Here is a 21,483-nt window from a genome sequence, read left to right as displayed (position 1 = left end):
ACCGGTGTGGAGCCAGCCAAATACCCTCCGAAGGTCAAGTTAGAACTTCTCACAACTCTAAAGTGCTAGAGCGGGGTCAATTATGCGTACCTTGGCTTGTGAGGATATTGGGGTTTTTATAGTAGTAGAGGATGGACCTCTCTTCCTTGGAGTAGAAGTCTTTTCCTTATAGGAATCCTTATGAGCGTAGATTGCGAAATCCTTTCCTTATAGGACTATAATATTGAACGTGGAAAGCAAGTCATCTTTTTATCATTCATGCGTGGTGATCAAGTCAAGAATACATTGGACCCGTCAGCTTTAGAGCCGTCAGTTTTGCCTACTCCCTCATTAGGGTCGTCAGCTTTGCCTACGACCTCGTTAAGGTCGTCAGCTTTAGGGTCGTCAGCTTTGCATTCGACCTCGTTAGGGTCGTCAGCTTTGCCTACGACTTCGTTAAGGTCGTTAGCTTTGCCTACGACCTTGTTAGGGTCGTCAGCTTTAGGGTCGTCAGCTTTATTATCTTCAGTTTACTGCCTTCAGCTTACCCTTCAGCTTACTACCTTCAGCTTACTATCTTTAGCTTACCCTTCGGCTTACTACATTCAGCTTACTATCTTCAGCTTACCCTTCAGCTTACTACCTTCAGCTTACTATCTTCAGCTTACCCTTCAGCTTACTACCTTCAGCTTACTACCTTCAGCTTACGCTTCAGCTTACTACCTTCAGCTTACTATCTTCAGCTTACTACCTTCAGCTTACTATCTTCAGCTTACCCTTCAGCTTACTACTTTCAGCTTACAATCTTTAGCTTACTACCTTCAGCTTACTACCTTCAGCTTACTATCTTCAGTATGCATAATAGAGCTGACGGGTCTTCGGAGATCAAATTTTATTTTTTCAATTAAAAATTCCCCTTATCAAGTGGCTAGGAGGAAACTTTTAGTTTGGAACCCTTTGTTTACTAATTGCATCCATAAATAAATCACTAGTACTAAAAGTTTTGGGGAAATTATTGAGTGGTCTAGGACTACAAGGTCAAAGGACCACGTCATTAAACATAGTTGAGATCAGCTTACTTGCCACATCATCTCAACACAGCTCCACACTTAACAGCCGTTAGCCCCGTTGCGTTAACCCTTCGTGCAAATTCAAATTTTAATTTGAAAATTGGGCGGGTTGGTGAAGGTAAAACTAAAAAGTAAAAACTGAAGAAGCTTTTCATTTTCCTCAATCTTTTATTTCACTTTGTTCATCATCACCACCATTGCAACGTTGGCAACATTTCTGCACTTGCAAGGTACCAACTTTATTCCCTCTTTTAGTGGCACAGAGAGTGTTTGTTGAAATGCTTCATAGAGATCCCTTTTTTTTCCAAACTTCTTATGGCTTTGTGTTCTGATTATTAGGGGTTGTGGGTTCATGTTAGTGTGGTGCTGACAGACTCATTCAGAGTAAGCCCATTCTCCATGCCTGTTAGTGGTGTTAGTGGTTTCTGTTCGGTGCAAGTTGTAATTATGAGTGGCTAGGATGAAAATTTTAGTTTGGAAGCAAAAGAGGCATACGGGTAGCTTCGTAGTTAGGTGGAAGACTTTTATAAAGAAGGAATTTAATTTCTAGCATGGCATAAGGATATCACGGCCTGGGTACAGAGTTGCTTTTTTCTTTTCTTTTTTTTTCTATTTTTCTCTTTGTGGTGTACATCATTTTCATTACACAGCACTAGTATTTATAGAGGTAGAGAGTTGATGTGCACTAAGGTTTCATATTGTTCAACCATTTTTTGGGTTCATTTTGATGATAATAGGTTCTAAAATAAATTTGCTCTAAGCCACCCTTTGGCATATTTTGGTATATCCTATGTCACTATGAAACCTGCTTATTGGTATTGACCAAATTTTAAATTTTCACTTTGTGTTTCTGTTCTTGCAAAGAAACCAGTTCTACTAATTTTTTTTTTTTAAAATGAAAAGTGAGCTAGTTATTTTTGTCCTTTGTGGCATTATATTACAGAATTATGTCCTTAGCTTTAATGCTTTGGTGTGAACCATTGTATGCTCGAAACCAAATAATTTTTATAAAACCTGCAATATTTGAGGATATCAATATCATGCAACTACGTTCTGGTATAAGTTAAATCTGGAGTTGTGTGAGCTACTTGATATTTGTTTTTCGCTGTGATGAATCAATACAAAATAATTAGAATGACTGTTGTGAGGCTTAATACCATCATTTTTATTCCATTTTTAAATGCTAATGTGATGTTTTAAATGTTTGTAGAGAATAGATATCATGCTACCGTCCATAGTCTATTCAAGAACCAAGAATCCAGAGAAGTTAACAAGACAAGCAAAAATTATTATTACATGAGAGTTGAGACTTAAAGCCTACATAATATTGTCATGTGACTATTACATTTGTTTTCTTTGTAATCATTTTCAGTTGGGGCCAATTGAAAGTTATGTACTAATTTTATGTGCTTAAACTCGAAAGGATAGTCTAAACAGTCTTGTAATGTATTAGGACCTAATTCTAATTCAATTTCTTGAAGGTATTTGGTGGAATATTTTTTTAATTATCTTTAATTTGTAAAACAAAATTGCTATTTAGTTGTGCCATTGTTTCAACACACCTGATAATCAAAGAGGCCTAATCCAAAGTCGTGCAAAAATGTGTTTCATTGTTGGGAATGGTATTGAGAGTTTATTTTCACAAGTAGACATAAGGCCAATTATTAGTTTCATACTAGACTGCTCATATGAGATAATTTATGATATTTTATTGTTAAAAGATTTATTGAGCTCTCAGAACAGTTTTCCAATAACTTGTAAAATAAGTTTGTATAAAAGAGGAAAAAACAAATATTTTTTGTTCAGATAGATTTATTGAGCTCTCAGAACAATGTTTGTTACAAAGTTGATTATCAACCGAATTACAATGATAAGATAATTGAACATAAAATAATCTAATAACTCAATCAGATATCTCTACTTAAAAACTAGGAATTTATATTGAACCTGAGAAAAAAAAAAAAAAGTGCATAAAGTTAAGATACTTTAACAACAGCTCACACAAATCATAAACAACACAGCAGAATAAAATATCAAACTTACCTGTCCTGCATAATGAACAATGGTTCACACTTAAGCATTACAGCTAGGGGAACATAATTCTTCAATTTAATGCCACAGATGACAAGAATAAGTTAGATAACTAGCTCCCTTTTCTTTTTAAAAAAACAGAAATTAGTATAAGAACTAGTTTGTTTGTAAGAACAGAAACACAAAGTAAAAAATTTAAACTTTGGTCAATACCAATAAGCAGGTTTCATAGTGACATAGGATATACCAAAATATGCCGAAAGGTGGCCTAGAGCAATAGCAACTTTGCACCCAGGAGGGCCAGGACCCAGGTCGTGATGTCCTTATGCCATGCTAGAAATGAATTTTCTTCTTTATAAAAGGCCTTCCACCTAATTACAGAGCTACCCATATGCCTCTTTTGCTTCCAAACTAAAATTTTCCTCCTAGCCACTCATAATTACAACTTGCACCCAACACAAAACGCTTCCAAACTAAAATTTTCCTCCTAACCACTCATAATTACAACTTGCACCCAATACAAAACACTAATAGGCATGGAGAATAGGCTTACTCTGAATGAGTCTGTCAGCACCACACTAACATGAACCCACAACCCCTAATAATCAGAACACAAAGCCATAAGAAGTTTGGAAAAAAAAAGGATCTCTATGAAGCATTTCAACAAACACTCTTTGTGCCACTAAAAGAGGGAATAAAGTTGGCACCTTGCAAGTGCAGAAATGTTGCCAACGTTGCAATGGTGGTGATGATGAACAGAGAGAGATAAAAGATTGACGAAAATGAAAAGTTTCTTCAGTTTTTAGTTTTACCTTCACCAACCCGCCCAATTTTCAAATTAAAATTTGAATTTGCAAGGAGGGTTAACATAACGAGGCTAACGGCTGTTAAGTGTGGAGTTGTGTTGAGATGACGTGGCAAGTAAGCTGATCTCAGCTATGTTTAATGACGTGGTTCTTTTCTATTGGCGGGGATTACAAGGTCAGCTTGTTGACCTTGTAGTCCCGGACTACTCAATAATTTTCCAAAGTTTCGTGCGTTGCATAATTTTAATTATGAATTTTCTTTATATATATTTTTTGAGAAATAATAACTAAATGAGTTTTTATTACATAATTTTAGAACTCATTTCTAAATAAATGAATGATTATTATTATATAAAATGCATATTTTTCTATATTTTTGTTTATAGGTCTGTTTTTTTTGCACATCTCATGTCCTCGTTTTACGCGTTTTGCGTTTCAGCTTTTTTTTATTTTTTTTTTATTTTTTTAGCTCAGCACCTTTTGCACTGTTCATGGGACATGAACAATGCAAATAGGCAAATGAACAGTAATTTTAAAAGTGAACAGTAACCGAAAAATGATTTTTTTATTATTTTCAACAGAATAAGCGATATCCAAACGCACACTATATATAATATCTCTAACTAAAATTATCAATAAAAACTTTTCTAATTATTTTTTTACAATTCCTTATTTATTAATGAAGTTGGTGATTTGAACTCAAAAGTTAATTTTTTTTTTCTAATCCTTGCATAAATAAGATTATCCTAAAATAATCGACTCGAAAATTACGATTAAAAAATCCTAAGCCGTCAGGAGAGTAGGGATGCCTCTAGTAATTCCCACCGTGATCGACAATCAGCGCTTGTCATGCAATCGCCTTCCATCCAACATATACAATCCATGGCAACAACCATAGCAGAATTAACCTGTCAGAATCAAGAGTTGGCTAGGGAGATCTGTTTAAAGGGGCAACACTATGAAAGATACACAGAAGGACAAGCCTAAAGTCAAGAAGATGGAGGAAATGCTGAGCCCGAAAATCAGTTAAAGGGTACTGCTTCACGAAGGGTACCACACTTGGTGAGGGAGATGGATCAGATAAGGAAGGTCATGGACGAGATGAGAGAGAGCATAAGAAGGGCGAATCCTGTAGAGGATTTGGTTCATCGAACAGACTTCCCTTTCACGCCTTCCATCAACGGTCACCCCTTGTCTCTGAAGTTCAAGATGCCTTCCTTGGACTCGTATGATGGAATGCGTGACCCTTTCGATCATATTGCTACTTTCAAGACTATGATGCACCTTCAAGAGGTTCTAAATGAGATTATGTGTAGGGCCTTCCCTACTACCCTCAAAAGGCCAGCACGGGTATGGTTCAGCAAGATACCTCTGAATACTGTGAGTTTTTTCGAAGAATTGAGTAAACTGTTTGTCAAAAATTTTATTAGAGGACAAAGGCATAAATGTTTCTCATCCAGCCTGTAATGATAGAGCAAGGGGAAAATGAAAGCTTGGGGTCCTTCATTACACGTTTCAACAGGGGCGGCCCTGACAATGGACAAGATAGATGACAAGTTGTTACTGGCAGCCTTCCACAATGGAGTAAATTCCGATCTATTCATCCATAAGCTTTATGAACAAGAACCTCAAACTATGGCTGAACTCGTCCATCCAACCCAAAGCTTCATGAATGCAAAGGACGCAATTACAGCTAAGAAGAGGAAGAAACCTGAACGAATGAAAGCAATCTTTCGTGCCATCCTGAGTAGGGTCCTCGTTAAAAGAAGGCACAGACGGGAGAGAAGAAAGATCGAGATAATAAAAAGGCAAGCTCTTCGGCATGGAGTCAGCAATATACACCCTTGAACATGCCGCTTGAACAAGTTCTCATACAGATCAAGGATGATCCTTCCTTGAAGTGGCTGGAAAAAATGAAGGGAGATGCCAACAAGTGCAATAGGAACAAGTATTGCCGCTTCCACAGAGACTATGGGCATGACATGGACGAGTGTTTTGATTTAAAGCAGCAGATAGAAAATCTCATCAGGCAAGGAAAATTGAGAAATTTCTTTGGACGAGATCACAAAGGTGAGACGTTGAAGGCAAGGCTAGAAGAGCCGTCAAGACCCCTACTTGGAGAAATAAGAGTTATCATAGGAGGGACCTCGATAGGACAATCTTCCAAGTCAAGGAAGACGTACCTGAAGATAGTGCAAAACGTCCAACTTTCAGGACTATCCCCGAGGACGAGGACCATGGACGAGCAAGCCATTACATTCACACACGAAGATGCTGAAAGGGTTCACCACCCACATGATGACATGATCGTCATTACTTTGCTTATTGTTGATTATACAACCAAAAGGGTATTGGTAGACAATGGGAGCTCGGCAGACATCTTATATTACCCTACTTTCCAACAAATGAGGCTTGGACGGGATCAAATTCGTCCAGTGCATTCACCCTTGGTAGGATTTGGAAAGATAAAAGTGCAGCCTGCGGGTACCATTACGTTACTTACGGTGGCGGGCGCATATCCACAACAAATAACTAAAGAAGTAAACTTCCTTGTTGTGGACTGTTTGCCGTCATACAACGCCATCATTGGACGGCCAACTTTAAACAGTTGGAAGACAGTAACATCTATCTATCACCTATCAGTCAAATTCCCTACGGAGTATGAGGTAGGGAAAGTGTAAGGAGATCAATTAGCAACAAGAGACTATTATTTGGCCATGTTGGCTATGGACAAACAGGTTCAGACAATGAGCATTGAGGAGAGGAGGGTTATGGCAGAGCCCACCGAAGCACTGGAAGACATTCTTTTGGACGAGAATAACCCTGAGAAATATACAAGGGTTGGAGCAGTTATGGAAAGGAAGACGTAGCAAGACCTTGTCCAATTCTTGAAGAAGAGCATTGATGTATTTGCATGGAGTCATGAAGACATGCCAAGTATCGACCCTAGTGTCATCACCCATCGTCTAAATGTATACCCTTCTTCCAAGCCCGTCTGTCAAAAGAAAAGAGTCTTTGCTCCTAAACGAGATAATGCAATCAAGGAAGAGGTTTAGAAGTTAACCACGGCAAAATTTATTCAAGAAGTTTATTACCCTGATTGGTTGGCTAATGTGGTGATGGTCAGGAAGGCTAATGGCAAGTGGATAATGTATGTGGACTTCACCAATTTAAACAAGGCTTGCCCCAAGGATAGCTAACCATTACCACGCATTGACCAGCTAGTGGACTCAACTACGGGTCATAAATTGCTAAGTTTCATGGATGCTTTCTTGAGTTACAATTAAATTAGGATGGGTGAGGTAGATCAAGAAAAGACATCATTCATTACCAGCCAAGGTTTGTTTTGCTACAAGGTGATGCCCTTTAGTTTGAAGAACGTGGTGGCAACTTATTAGAGGCTGGTTAACCATATTTTTTGTCCACAGATCGGGTTGAATGTAGAAGTCTATGTAAATGATATGTTGGTAAAAAGTTTGGATGGGGAAAAGCATCTAGACGACATTTTGGAAACCTTTGACATGCTTAGATAGTACAACATGAAGTTAAATCTGAGCAAGTGTGCTTTCGGAGTCTCGTTTGGTAAATTTCTTGGGTTCATGGTTTCTCACAGAGGAATTGAAGCAAACCCCAATAAAATTTAGGCAATACTGAATATGGAACCCCAAAGAACATCAAGGAAGTCCAATCCCTCATCAGATGAGTTGCTATCCTTAACAGGTTCGTCTCTAAAGCTACTGACAAGTGCTTGCCATTTTTTAAGGTTCTTAAGAAGGCATTTGAATGGACGAACGAGTGTCAAAAGGCCTTTTAAGACCTTAAGGCCTACCTCACAACAGCTCCTTTGCAGAGCCCGTCTATACTAGGTGAGGAATTATACTTGTATTTAGCGGTGTCCTCGCATGTAGTAAGCTTAGCACTGATTAGAGAAGAAGGGAAGATTCAGAAGCAGGTTTATTACACAAACCGAGCACTAAGAGGGGGGTAGAAGGACGATACCACAATAGAAAAGCTGGCCTTCGCTTTGGTCACGACTTCTAGAAAGTTAAGGCATTACTTTCAAGCTCATGTCATCAATATCTTGATAGATCATCCATTGAAGAAGGCAATGAACAAGTTGGAAGCCACAGGAAGGCTAATCCAATGGGCTATAGAACTTAATGAGTTTAATGTCAGGTACCAACCAAGAAACGTGATAAAGGCACAACTATTAGCGGACTTCATTGCAAAGTTCAGTCCCAATCAAGGTGAACTAGACGAGGTGGACGAAGTACAGAGGTGGGTCGTCAATGTGGATGGCTCGTCCACATTATATGTAGAAGGAATTAGAGTTATACTCAAACCCCCGAAAAGAGACAAGTTGAAATACATAGCTTGTCTACAATACCAAACCACCAACAATGAATCTGAATATGAAGCTCTGCCTTAAAGGATTAGAATTGGCTAAGTTCTTAAGGGCAGAGACAGTAATCATCCAAGGGGATTCTCATTTAATCATCAATCAAGTGAATGGAATGTGTGAAGCTAAAGAAGATCAGATCAAGACGTATCTAAACAAGGTAAGGCATCTTGTCAAGAAATTCAAAGAGACCAGTTTTGGTCAACTCCCGAGGGAGGAAAACATGGAAGTAGATGCTTTGGCGAAAGCAACTTCGGCAGGGGGAGTTATGGACGAGTGTGATAAAGTCCAATATATGCCGAGTATAGATCTTTCAGAGATACAGCAAATTGAATAAGAAGAAAATTGGATGACTCCAATAGTCATCTATCTCAAGGATGGAAGGCTTCTAGAGGACAAGGACGAGACCAGAAAGTTGAGGATCAGAGCTGTCAAGTATGTCCTCATAGACAAGGTGTTGTATAAACGAGATTTTTCTCAGCCCTACTTAAGGTGTTTAGCCCCAGATGAGTCGAACTATGTGCTAAGAGAGGTTCATGAAGAAGCATGTGAAAACCACTCAGGAGCAAGAGCACTAGTCCATAAGGTCGTCTGTGTAGGTTACTACTGGCCAACTATTCAAGCAGATGCTAAGGCTTATGTCAAGGTGTGTGACCAGTGCCAACGCTTTAACAATGTCCCTAGATAACCGTCAGAGTATCTCACCTCGATGATGGCCCCATAACCCTTTGAGCAATGGGGATTGGATATCTTATGTCCCTTTCCACTCGGAACTAGGTAGATAAAGTTTTTGGTAGTAAGGATCGATTATTTCACTAAATGGGTGGAAGTTAAACCCTTAGAAAAAATCACATAACAAAATGTTAAGAACTTTGTTTGGAAAAACATTGTGTGTAGGTTTAGGGTGCCTAGGCTATTGATATTAGACAATGAACAACAATTTGACAATATGCCTTTCAAAGACTTCTGTGAACACTTTGGAATCAAGAATCATTACTCCTCACCCTCCCACCTACAAGTAAATGGTCAAGCAGAAGTGGCAAATCGATCCTTGTTGAAAATCATCAAGACTCAGCTTGAGGGGGCAAAGGGAGTATGGTCAGATGAGCTACCAGGTGTTCTATGGGCTTACAAGACAATTGTGAGGACCCCCACAGGGGAAACCCCTTTCAAATTAGCCTATGGAAGCGAAGCAGTCATACCTGCAAAAGTGCATATGGCCAACCACAAGGTAATGAAATATCAACACAAGGAGAATGAAGAACAACTTCGACTTAACCTTGATCTCATTGACAAGGTAAGGATGGATGCGAAGCAAAGAATAACAAGATACAAAAATCTTATGGCTAGGCAGTATGATGCAATGGTGAAACTCAAGCGTTTCAACATTGGGGACTTTGTCCTAAAAAGGGTCTCTTTGGCAACCAAAAACCCAACCCATGGGAAACTGGGACCTAATTGGGAAGGACCCTACAGGGTTGTTAATTGCAAAATGCAGGGATTATACTACCTAGAAGCCCTAGATGGACGAAAGCTGGAGCATCCTTGGAACGTTGATCACTCGAGGAAATACTACCAATAAAGGGTCCACCAAGATGAACAACATCATGGATGAAGTAGAAGTGTTCCCCTCATGTTTACTTATGTTTACTACTACTGTTGTGTGTTTTGAATATTTTAATTTCCTAAAAAGTGCATTAGACTCTAACTTATGCACTGTCTAAGGACAAGTTTATGATGGACGAAGTTATGTACTTAGTCTATCTGTATATGTATTTTTAATTCCCTAAGGCACTAGCTTCTAAGCATGTGCCATGCTTATGAGTGGTGTTTATGTTATGTATATGAAGTTTGAATTTCTAATACATGTGATGCACGAATCTACTTTCCATAATTTTGTCCACATGAAAGCTAAAGGCTCAAGACGAATAGTCTTTGGACGCAGGGACGTAACGTCTACAAGCTTTCCACGAAATAAGGATAAAGCAAAGAAAAAGTAAGCCTAAGGTATATCCGTCTAAACAAATGGACGAATAGGGCCTGAAGCGTATTCGTCTAAGAAATGTACGAAAAAATGCATGCACGCAACAACATTCAAAATCCATGGATAAATATCCAGATATAACAATCAAATACTTGGACGAGCAAGTGCGGGAAACGTCTAGCCTATGGACGAAGAGCAAGAAACAGCTACCAAATCTCTAGATGAGTAACGTTGGTAAAAAAATTTGTCATTCGTAAGACAAGTTATACTTGTAAAAAATATGTAGAATGGTAAGAATATTGAACATAAGAAATTTACATTAACATGGACAAGATAAATGCCTCAATGGGTGGACAGACCACACTAAAAAACCAGTATAATATGGATGATGTAAATAAAGAAAGATTTGTCCATATAATAGCATGTTCAATAGTAAATCAAAAGTAAAAGAAATAAACATTTATTCACAAAAGTTTAGAAAAGGGTAGACAACCACAGTCCAAAAACCCTTATAAAGTAAAAGCCTAAAAGGCAACTATTGGAAGCTCATCCTAAATATTATGGACAATTAAAATGTACTTTGATAAATTTCAAATGGTCTAAAACAACGGACCTTACAAAAAAAAGAAAAACTAAAATATTAAAATTTTGATATTTTCATTGAAGAGGGTCATTTCCAACGTTGAGGTCATCCTGGGCAGGCTGATTGGTGGCATCATCTTCAATATTAATGTCTTCAGAGCTCATCTGGAGAAGAGAGCTTGTAGCAGCACCAAGGTTGAGCTTGATGGAGCTGAAGTCCACTTCAGGGAAGTTATCCATGGCGTTCATGAGAAAATCTTCAAAGCTAGTAGCATAATTCGCGTCTAGAAGATCAGTATACTGTTTGGAAGTTTTGAAGTCCATAACAACGTCTTCTTTGGCTTTCTTAAGAAGGGCGCTCAGCTTGTCATTTTCCTTATGAAGATGATCAAGACGAGAACGTTCAAAGTCTTTCAAAGACATGTCATAGCATACAACTATGTCCTCACCAGACACAGCCTTCTCAAAATGTTCCCAAGTCAGGTCCTCATTTTCAATAAATTTCATAGGAATCCTTTAAGGAGGCTGGGATGAGGCAGTAGCAGTGACCTTGGACGAAATAACCTCAAAGGGCACAGATTAGTCTAGATCAAAAATTTGGACTGGCATCTGTTGAGATGGAGGATTAGGAAGGCCAGGTTTGTCGACCCCAGCCTTGGACAACCTATGCTTTGCCTTTTTGCTTCCTCGACGACTAGGAAGATTCCCTAGATCAAGTGCCTTGGACAAGCTTTTTCTTTTATCTCCAACAAAAGGATGAGGTTGAGATTGGGCCTCTGGTCTAGTTGCCTCGTCCACTACTTCCTTGCCCTTATTTTCCTTCATGGTTGCCATTCATAAAAGAAAATCATAAAATATTAGAAAAGAGCCTAACTCAAATAGTACTTAAGTAATTTCTAAGTGAAAAGAAAACTCACATCTGCAAACAGTGAACTCATGAGCAATGGCTTCAACAGATGGTTCAGGACCAAGTCCCCACGTAGCAAGGCGTTGAAGGGTCACCAATGAATGGAAACTCCTATCAATGTGTAGATGAGCTCTGTGGACGTGGTCATGGTGAAATTTGCTTAAAGAAGGTTGTCCAATAGCTACAAAAAGAAAGAGAGAAAAAGGTTAGACAATTATAAGCAAAAGACAAAAGCAATTAAAAAAAAATACCTTCAGAACAAAGATTACCTAGTTCTACAATATATGGGGCAAAAGTATCCCTGCCAACCTCAATAGAGTGTCCGAACCAGAAACCAGGGATAAAGAAAAACTTCGTATTCCAGTTTCTGTCAAACGTTACCAATGACTTAATTAATCTACAATCTTGGCCCCTAGTTGTAAATTGGTAAAAGCTAGGGGATTATTTAATCTTTGAGGGTTTGTAGCAGAAAAGGAACTTGTCCACAGTAAGAGGATGGTCCCCTTCAAATACCTCCCTCTATAAAACTTGCACAGAGATGACCAATCTCCATACGTTGGGATTAGACTGACATACTCCTAAACATAATCTCGTAAGCAATTCCCTAGCAAAAGTATTAAAAGGTAACCTGAGTCCCCCTAAAAGATAAGCCTCATAGACACCTATTTGAAAATGAGGGTTACAATACCACTCCCCATGAACAATTAACCTAGGGTTAAGGTCGTTTGGAATTTGGTACCAACTCCTAAGTATAGTTAGTCTCCTTTCATCTGTTTTAGAAGGGATACCTATAGCACAACTATACACTGTCTCTATCTCATCTAAAAGGGTTGAAGGAACACTCGTCGAGGTGCCAGCTTAGGACCTAGAAGTTGCCCTCGTCCTGAGCTATTCCTGAAGAACTTCTAATGGAACTCCAGGGACGCTGGATGTGTATTCCTCCTCCGTAGTGTTCCCCCCACTGATACCAGTACTCCTACCACTACTACTAGAACTGTAACTAGTTATGTCATGGAACTCATCTATGACCTTATCAATACTATTGCTAGACAAGGAAACAACAACTTCAGACATTTTTGAAGAAAACTTAAAACCTAAAGACGAAGATGAAGAGAGTACCTAGATCTAGATGAAGGAAGACTATAAACAGAGAAAGACTTCAAGACGAGGAGCTAGATGACAAATGTCAAGGAAGAAAATTTCAGAAATGTAAAGGGTAGGTGTTAGCACATATGTGTTTCACTTGTTAAGAATATATATCATTCTTTTATGTAATTGGCTAATCCTTTGACAAAACGCACTTTACTTGTATTTGGATAGATCTAGGTGTTTTTAATACTTCAAGAAATAAGGTTTCAAGATCAAGTGTTAAAGTCATTCAAGTTTGTCCAAGAAACAAGTTGAATAGTGCAAATTTATTAAAACTCGACAGCTGGCTCGATAGCTGCATCTATCAAACTTAAGAAAGCTGTCTCAGCCCATGTGCTCAACACCTGCTTGACAGCTGCTCGACAACTTCTATCTGTCGAGGTTTAAGAATTTCAGAATTTTGATATGATTTTCTTAGGATCTGTAAATGTGTTTTTGGGCCTTTTTTTCTCCTAACCCTAGACATATAAAATGATTATTTTAAGAGCCGTCAAAGTGTTCATAAGTTCCACAAGTGTTGAACAAAGTTTGTTCAAGCAAATGGTGACCAGAGACAGAGTTTTGCCCTAGTTCATCTCTTCTGAAGAAGTTGCTGTGTATGTGCACCATAGGGTTTTATGACCAAGCATCTTCTTGATCTTCGTCGTGTGGATGAACTGAAAAACTTTGCAACCAACAACCTTCTCTAGTTGGTGATTGAAGTTGCGTACTGGGATCCACGTAATTGGTTAGTCACGTACTGGGAGCCGTGCATCAAAATGAGAAATTGTCACTATAGAACAAGTCCAGTTGGGTATTGGGGTAAGGGTTCAACTGTAGGTTGGTATAAGGTACTTGATTCCTTTACTTGTAACCGCTTATTGTGATAATAATGGAATTTCGGGAGTGGTGACCTTAAAATCACTAGGTGGGGTTTTTACCATGAAGGTTTTCCCCATTTGTAAACAAATCATTGTGTCAATTTATTTTCCACTGCATTCTTAGTTTAATTGGTGATTTGTTTGTGCTACCACACGCTTTGCATGTTAATTTAATTAATTAATAACTTGGCTAATTAATCAATTAATTTAATCACAATGGGTCAATACGTTTTTGGCCTATCAGTAGGAAAGGAATTCTACTATTTATAGGTCGTGGAATCTAGCATTTGAAATGATACAACCAATCAGAAAATGACACGTGGCATATTCCTTGAAGAGACAAATCGATGTGACCAATCACCTATAAGGTCATGACATGTAGCACGACGTTTAAACAACCAATGTAAAGGCATGTCCAAAAAACAGCTGTAAATTTCTCGGTGCTCTGGACAACCCTTGGATAAGGGGGCAACTGATGGTGAACTGAAAACTTTAACTCCTATTCGTCTATGAGGCTCGTCCAACCCAAGAAGGCAAGAAGGCTTTGTACTTAACAAGATGGTCATCCAAAGGAATGTGGGTCATCCATAAGGCAAATGCCTGGATGACCCCCAGCACTTGGAAAACTCTGTCGAAATTTATTTACAAAAGCCAATAAAATTGGACCACATGTCATTATTTCCAAGGCATGAGTAGAATCCTAGTTTGTCACCATAACTTCCTACTTGATACTTAACTTCCAACGACGGTTATTCTAACTCCTACAACGGCTGTAGAAGGTTAACTTTGAACCCTCTGACCTCCTCAAATATAGGGGAAGTTACAAGATAAGTAACCGCTCCAAGAACACACTATATAAATAGTCATTCACAACAAGTAAAGGAAAGTTTTGAGACAACTCCCAAAAAGTTGGAATTCTAGAATTTGAGAGAGAAACTAACTTAAGCATTAGAGGGTTCTTAGCCCATGAGCCCCGATACCTTTGATTGTTTGTTTTCATTTTCAGGCCTTCCAGATTACTGAAGCCCGAAGCATTCAGCCTACTGATTTTCTATGCATCATCATTTACTTTATCTAAAAAAATTGATAAGAACACATAAGTTATTGTCTCTATCAATTGAAACTTAAATATATGTTGCATGTCTTGTTAAAAAACTTATTGTTATTTTATCCAACAAATTAATAAGAATAAATAAATTATTGTCTCTGTCTTTAAAAAAAAAAAAAAATCCAAAATATTGATATAATTTGGTAAAACCACTTAGCACTACTTCAATTTCTAAGACCAACTTAGAGCATTTCCAGCAATCTTTCCTAATTTTTGTACTATCTAGAGTATGAACGGTGATTTTTACCTTATATCTACTTACTTTTTCAAATACACTTTCCAACAAACTTTCTTTCTTTTTTCTATCCCATTAAAATATTATTTCTTAATTCTTTTTTTAATCTTCCTTCATCCATTCATAATGGTTATATTTTTTAAATTCTCAATATCCATATTTTTTAATCTTCCAACGGAAATATTTTTTAATTTTCCAATAATGTTTTTTTAACAAATATCATTGAGCACTTGTTACAACCATATACTGAATTATAAGATCATCTAATTTTAATGAGAAGTGTTACCTTTACAACATTTTTGCAATAATTTCACAAAAGAATCCTATGTGGTAAGTTGTTACTAATTTTAATTTGAACCCACTATTGAAATGATTTTTTTACTCACCAATATTAGTTAATAACAATTCGTCACTTACAATTTATTGTGAAAAGATTGTGAAAATATTGTGGTAACATTTCTCAATTTAGATTTCTTATTCTTTATTTTATTTTTCCTTTTTCTCTTTATTTTTTTCATTCATACATTTCTTCTTTCTTCTTTCTTCTTTTTTATTTTTTTTCTTTTTTTTTTCTCTTGTTTTCTCTCCTTCACACACGTAAACCCACTCTCCTCTTTATCTTCAACTTTTTCACTTTTTTTTTTCTACTTCACTCCAGAACACCCAGCAACTCTCTCTCTTTCTCTTTCTCCTCTTTCTATCTTCACTTTTGTTCTCGTTTTTCTAGTTTTTGTACTCCTAACAATACATAGTTAATTTCTCACCACATACCTCTTGCATAATTTTACAACTCCACTAACCATGACAAACCAAAGTTCATAATGTGAAAAATTTCATTTGAGAGAGAGAAAGAGAGAGAGCCGGTGGAGAACAAAAACCATATGGGTCTCTCTCTTTTCTTTTTATTTTATTTTTTATTTTTTTCTCTCATTTCATTTGGTTTATGAGAAAAATTGTTTTTGTGTTTGGATTGTGTTTTGTGTTTTGTAGCTGTTGAGATAAAGAAGGGAGAAAGAGAGTGAAGAAGAAAGAGAAATGGAGGAAAGAGGAAAAAATCATTTTTTATTCAACCGGGTGATTATTTTAAGTGATAATAATGTTTATAGTTATTACAGTAATTGTTACAGTGTTCTCTTCTTAAAGAGAGCTACTGTAACAACCCTAAAAAAACTTTAGAGTTAGAAAGGCTGTCATAGGTTTTTTTGTTTGTTTACTCTAAGGAAGTCAATTTCGTACCATACTGGCCGGTATATATCGTTCCGACCAGTACACTGATACAAGCACACCCCTTGTTTCGTACCCAAAAAAATACCGGCTGTACCAGTGAAATCTAGCTGTTTCGGCTGGTAAAGATGTTTCGGACCGGTACAAACAAGAAGAAAAAAGAAAAAGAAAAGGAAGAAGAAGATGAGAAAAAGTGAGAAAGGGAGAGAAAGAGGTGGAACAAGTGAAGGCTGAAGCTATTAGAGAGAAATAATTTGTTGATTTACTCTGTGTTTGAAAAACTGGAGAAGACATCCAGCTGCTTCTTCTTCTTCTTATTTTTCTTCTTCTTCTTCAATTTTGATCGAGACTGAACTCTCTTTTGTGCTTTCTGTTTTAGCTTTGTGTGTGTGGCTCTTGTTTAGTTGTTTTATGTGAGTTCTGACACACCCACATGAACTCTTTTTTTTTTTTTTTGAAGAGAAAAAGTAAGAAACCCACGTGAACTCTAATAAGTTCAAATTTCCAATATAGCTTGACTTCTAGGCTGGCACACCCATGTGAACTCTAATGAGTTCAAATTTCCAATATAGTTTGACTTTTAGGCTGGCTGCCACTCACATTTGGTAAGCAATTATATATATATATATATTTTTTTTAAATAATTAATATCATCTTTTTATCTTTTTATTATTATTACAATCTAGTATGTCAACTTACATTATTGGGTTGATATTTGAGCAACAATTAATTATATTAAAAATAAGCAATTAATTTAGAGAAATATGCTATTATAAATTTAAGGATTCTTATATAGATTTATAAATAATTTTAAATAAATAATCAAGTATGTAATATATATATATATATATATTTTATTATCGCTATTTAAGCTTTGCCTACACCGGTATTGACCGGTATCCGAAATATATCATACTGCTGATCAAACCGGTACAACATCCAGTACGGTATTGACTCTCTTTGTTTACTCTCCAAAATTAGCTTTAAAAAACTTATTGGAGATGCTCTTATAGAATTTAGTAAAATTTTTAAAAATGTTGGAAAAAGTTTTTAAGAAAAATAATAGAGGGAGCCGTACAACTGTACAAGAGCGCGTGTCACCCTTGCCTCTTGCCTTCGAAAAAATAAAAAACTAATCATCACAATGACGACTTTGTCTATTTCCATAATTTAAAAAATAATAATTATAATTATTAATCTGATTGAGATTTTGAATTTTAGTACAAGTAGGGGAGCATTTTGCACTTAAGCAATATTATAAGACCAATTAACAATCCCCATATGGCAATTTGAAATACACATACTAAAAAGCTGCAAACATAAACATTCACCGGATACATCCCAAAACGACAGAAGTGTTTCCTTCATTAAATTAACAACACCACCAAAGTCTCTCACGCATTGTCCTTTCTCAACCCCAAATACAATCCACACTCTTCCATTTCATTTTAGATTCTAATAATGTCTTCAAATAATCTAGGTGTGTTTACATATCCCATTATACTCTTGGTTTTCCTGCTTGTCTTGATCATGATTGGAGCATTGCTTCGCTATTGTACTGTCGCGCCATCCAACCAAATTGACACCTTCACAACAGCACAACAAGATGCAATCAACATCGAACTAGGCCTCGACAAAGCCACTTTAGAAAACTACCCAAAACTCATCTACAGCCAAGCAAAGCTCCACAAAGGCATGGGCAACTCTACCACATCATGCTGCTCAATATGCTTGGCGGATTATAAAGACACCGATGTGTTGCGGTTTTTACCTTCTTGTGGTCATCTCTTTCATGTTGAATGTGTCGACTCGTGGTTACTGCTGCATGCTACGTGTCCGGTGTGTCGGGACTCGCCTCTGGCCAAGGCGGTGCTTTTGGAGGAGCAACGTGTTTGACCTGAAAAAAAGGGAAACATTGGGGTCTCATTAACGCATGTTTTGTAATTTAGAGTTATTTAAATCTATTATAAATTTAATTTTGTACAGATTCATGTATGTGGTTTGGTTAGGTAGGTTGGATTTTCTCTGTTACTAAATTGATGTCTTGCATTGTTGGTCATGACTTGATTGATATCGATAAACGTAAAAGAGTTTTTGTTCCTTTAAACAAGAAAGGGTTTATCTCAAAAAATGGACAATAGCAACTTTCAACTATCAGTCTTTTAAAAAAGGTAGTTGTTTATATCAAGCACACTTACCGTGAAAGGAACAATTGTGCGAATCTTTTGGCCAAAAGAAGCACACTTAAAAGCGTTTAGCTAATGCTTAAGGTTCTATGTATCTTATACTTTGCATTGTTTGTGTTTGATTTTTAATAAATGTACCCTTTTCTACCCAAAAAAAGTTGTTCATAACTCTTTTTCGGTGGACTTCATGTTTAGGCCTTCTGTTGTCCATAAACTTTTTTTTTTATTATTATATAATTTTCGATTTTAAAAACTTGAAATTTTAATATTTCTTGTAAGAAAAAAAAAGTAATCTATTGATTATTAATCTTTTGAAAATTTTGCAAATATGAAATATATAAGAAAAAAAAATGTAATCTAATGGCAAATTTGTCAAATGACAAAATTTAGTTACAAAATTGATTGTAACTTAAGATTACAACCTTATTCAATAAAATAAATATTATTATATATTTTAAAAATTTAATTGTTAAATTGTATATTCTTTATGCTTTTAATATACATGTCAAATTTTGCATAAATCAGATATTATTTACTATATGATCTATACGTTTATATTTTATGCACAATTTTAAGTTACAAAAACTTGCAATTTAAACAATTTATTAATGACATAGTTATTGATCTTTAATTTTCTAGAAATTTTGCAAGCATAGAGGATATAAAGAAGAAAAGGCAATCCAATGGTAGGTTTGTCAAAATTCATCTCTAATAAAAAAATATTGAGTAAGGTTGTAGTTTTAGGCTACAACCAATTTTGTAACTAAATTTTGTCTTTTGTTAATATTCACATCCAATAAGAATATATTGTGTGCAATTGTAGCCATTAATTATAAATTAGTTTGTAATTAAACTTTGTCCTATAAGAAATTTGTGGCTGACCAAGTGCAACATAAAATGCCTAAAACACAAACAGCCTTGAAGATGGCCTAGCTAGGAAACCCCAAACGTGCAACAAACAGTGAAAAGATTGTGAAACATGTGCCTTACTTGGAAATCATCACATGATCCCCCGGTTCAACCTATCAAAATGTAATCCAAGGAGGATTAGTTTGAGACTAGAGAGGATTAAGGCAAATTCTTAAATGCACAATTGGCTCCCTGGAGCATTATTTTCCCCCAAACTAACTACCCTCGTCTCTCTAAGGAGTACTTCTTGGCACTTATTTCAAGAGGGAAGTGCAAATCGGCACTTCCTTTAGGCTTTGACCAGTTGATTCTTTTTCCTCCAATTGTGAATTTTACATGATTCTAACTCTCTCTCTCTCTCTCTCTCTCTCTATATATATATATATATATATTAATTTGTTTGAGGATAATTTTTTATTTTTAAAACATTTATAAGCCACTGAATGATTTGATACTTGATAGTTCCCCAACAAATTTATGGATTTTTTAATTTAATCTCTCCCCCTTTTTCGAAGATGACTGCATAAAATTGAAAAACCATAATTATCTTTAAGTATTATTCAATAAAACTTTAAATACACACTTGTAGTAAACTTTAAATGAATGAGATATGACATATATTAATTCTATTTTATCAGTTCAATGACAAATCAATTAATTAATCATAGTCAGATAGTTTAAACCCTAATTTGCAATAATGTATATTAATTGTTAAAATTTGATGTGCTTGATCTTTTAATTCGATGGTTTGATTTTCGCAACTCTAATGCATTTTGGAATTGATTTCATGTTCATTGAATAGTTCAAATAACATTTTTTACCCATCCAATTATCCAAAGTGGAAATTATGGTTTTTCCATTAATTGAAGTTCGGTTCCAGAAATAGTTTGTACACTTAAGTGGTCTAGTTAAATAAACAACTGGACCAATTTAGGTATTGCTTCATGGGGTTATCAATCGAACTATCTAGATTTAGTAACTATGCAAAAAACTGTTGAAAGAGAAATAAAATCAATTTTGTAAGCTCTCTTTAATGGAGCTCTATCTCTTTAGTATTTTTAAAACTATGGTTGCTTCTTAATCAACTTTTAGCATTGGAGATAAATTTTTTTTTTTTCTAAATATCAATCTTTTTCTTTTGCCAAATAATATGGAAACTTTATTTTGCACTTGAAGTATGTTAATAAATGGATTTGTATTATGTAATCCATCTATAAAACAGTTATAGTTATAAAATTTTAATTCTTTATTGACCTGTTTTCATTGTATACTAAAGTTCTAATGAAATTTTGCGTTGTAGATAAAAATACTAGCAAAATTATTATCCAACTTGAGATGCAATTCTCAAGTATGAATAGTTCCACTATTAGATCTACTACTAACATTGAGTATATTGGTGTCCAATTCATATTAAATATTTACTTATTTTGCTTTACGTAGCACATTATGTTTTATTTTTCATACTTTATACAATAAATACACCTAAGAAGGTTGAGAACTTGATGGGATCCATGACATCTAGCTCTTTTTTTCTTTTTTCTTTTTGCCCATTCTTTTGTGGTGAGAGATTATTGAACTTTGGACTATGTAAATTTCTTTTATTTGTTTTGAAATGAAGACAAAGACATAATAATGATGTTTCTTTTTTATTTATATTTTTTTGGTATGAGAAAAAAATACAAGTCATACTAAGTTGACCTAATTCTCAAAAGACTAGGTAAGGATCATAGGATTTGCAAACATGTAGGATGATATATTTCTAACCAGAACTCAACCAGGTCAAACCAATTGACTTGAACTGTTTGCCACATTTATATAAGATGCATGTAGGGTGAGGTAAAACATATTCTCTTAAGTTATTGGGGGTGTCAACAACATATTAAAAGGGATGATTGGTTGAATTGTGTAGGATCAATGCTGATGCAGGAACATAGTGGCAACTTATATGTGGCAGCCACATAGGCGACTGTGGTGTCATATATTTATCAATATAGTTTTTTTTTTTTTTTTTTTTTTTTTTTTTTTTTTTTTTTTTTTTTTTTTTTTTATTCAAA

At 35.8% G+C, this 21,483-nt stretch overlaps 2 protein-coding genes and 1 long non-coding RNA gene across 3 annotated transcripts in view; all 3 read left to right on the top strand.

The window, feature by feature from the left end:
* The first annotated feature begins 1,049 nt into the window (after positions 1-1,049).
* On the top strand, positions 1,050-2,545 carry LOC136067999 (uncharacterized). The gene is made up of 3 exons (XR_010629397.1): positions 1,050-1,279; positions 1,389-1,433; positions 2,260-2,545. It is a non-coding gene; the product is annotated as an uncharacterized LOC136067999 (long non-coding RNA).
* Positions 2,546-5,736: 3,191 nt separating this feature from the next.
* LOC112011053 (uncharacterized) lies at positions 5,737-6,756 on the top strand. The gene is made up of 2 exons (XM_024043447.1): positions 5,737-6,552; positions 6,625-6,756. Exons 1-2 carry the CDS (start codon positions 5,737-5,739, stop codon positions 6,754-6,756), a joined length of 948 nt encoding a protein of 315 aa, XP_023899215.1.
* Positions 6,757-17,864: 11,108 nt separating this feature from the next.
* LOC111990512 (E3 ubiquitin-protein ligase ATL59) overlaps positions 17,865-21,483 on the top strand; it is a 7,333-nt gene continuing 3,714 nt past the window's right edge. Inside the window, exons 1-2 of the mRNA XM_065774598.1 lie at positions 17,865-18,224; positions 18,321-18,326. Of these exons, the coding sequence (XP_065630670.1) occupies positions 17,865-18,224; positions 18,321-18,326 (366 nt within the window). The remainder of the gene's footprint in view (positions 18,225-18,320; positions 18,327-21,483) is intronic.

Source organism: Quercus suber, unplaced genomic scaffold, assembly GCF_002906115.3.
Source record: "Quercus suber isolate HL8 unplaced genomic scaffold, Cork oak 2.0 scaffold_95, whole genome shotgun sequence".
In the NCBI taxonomy this organism is placed as follows: domain Eukaryota; kingdom Viridiplantae; phylum Streptophyta; class Magnoliopsida; order Fagales; family Fagaceae; genus Quercus; species Quercus suber.
Note: the sequence above shows the minus strand (reverse complement) of the source record. Positions and strands in the feature narration are given on the sequence as shown.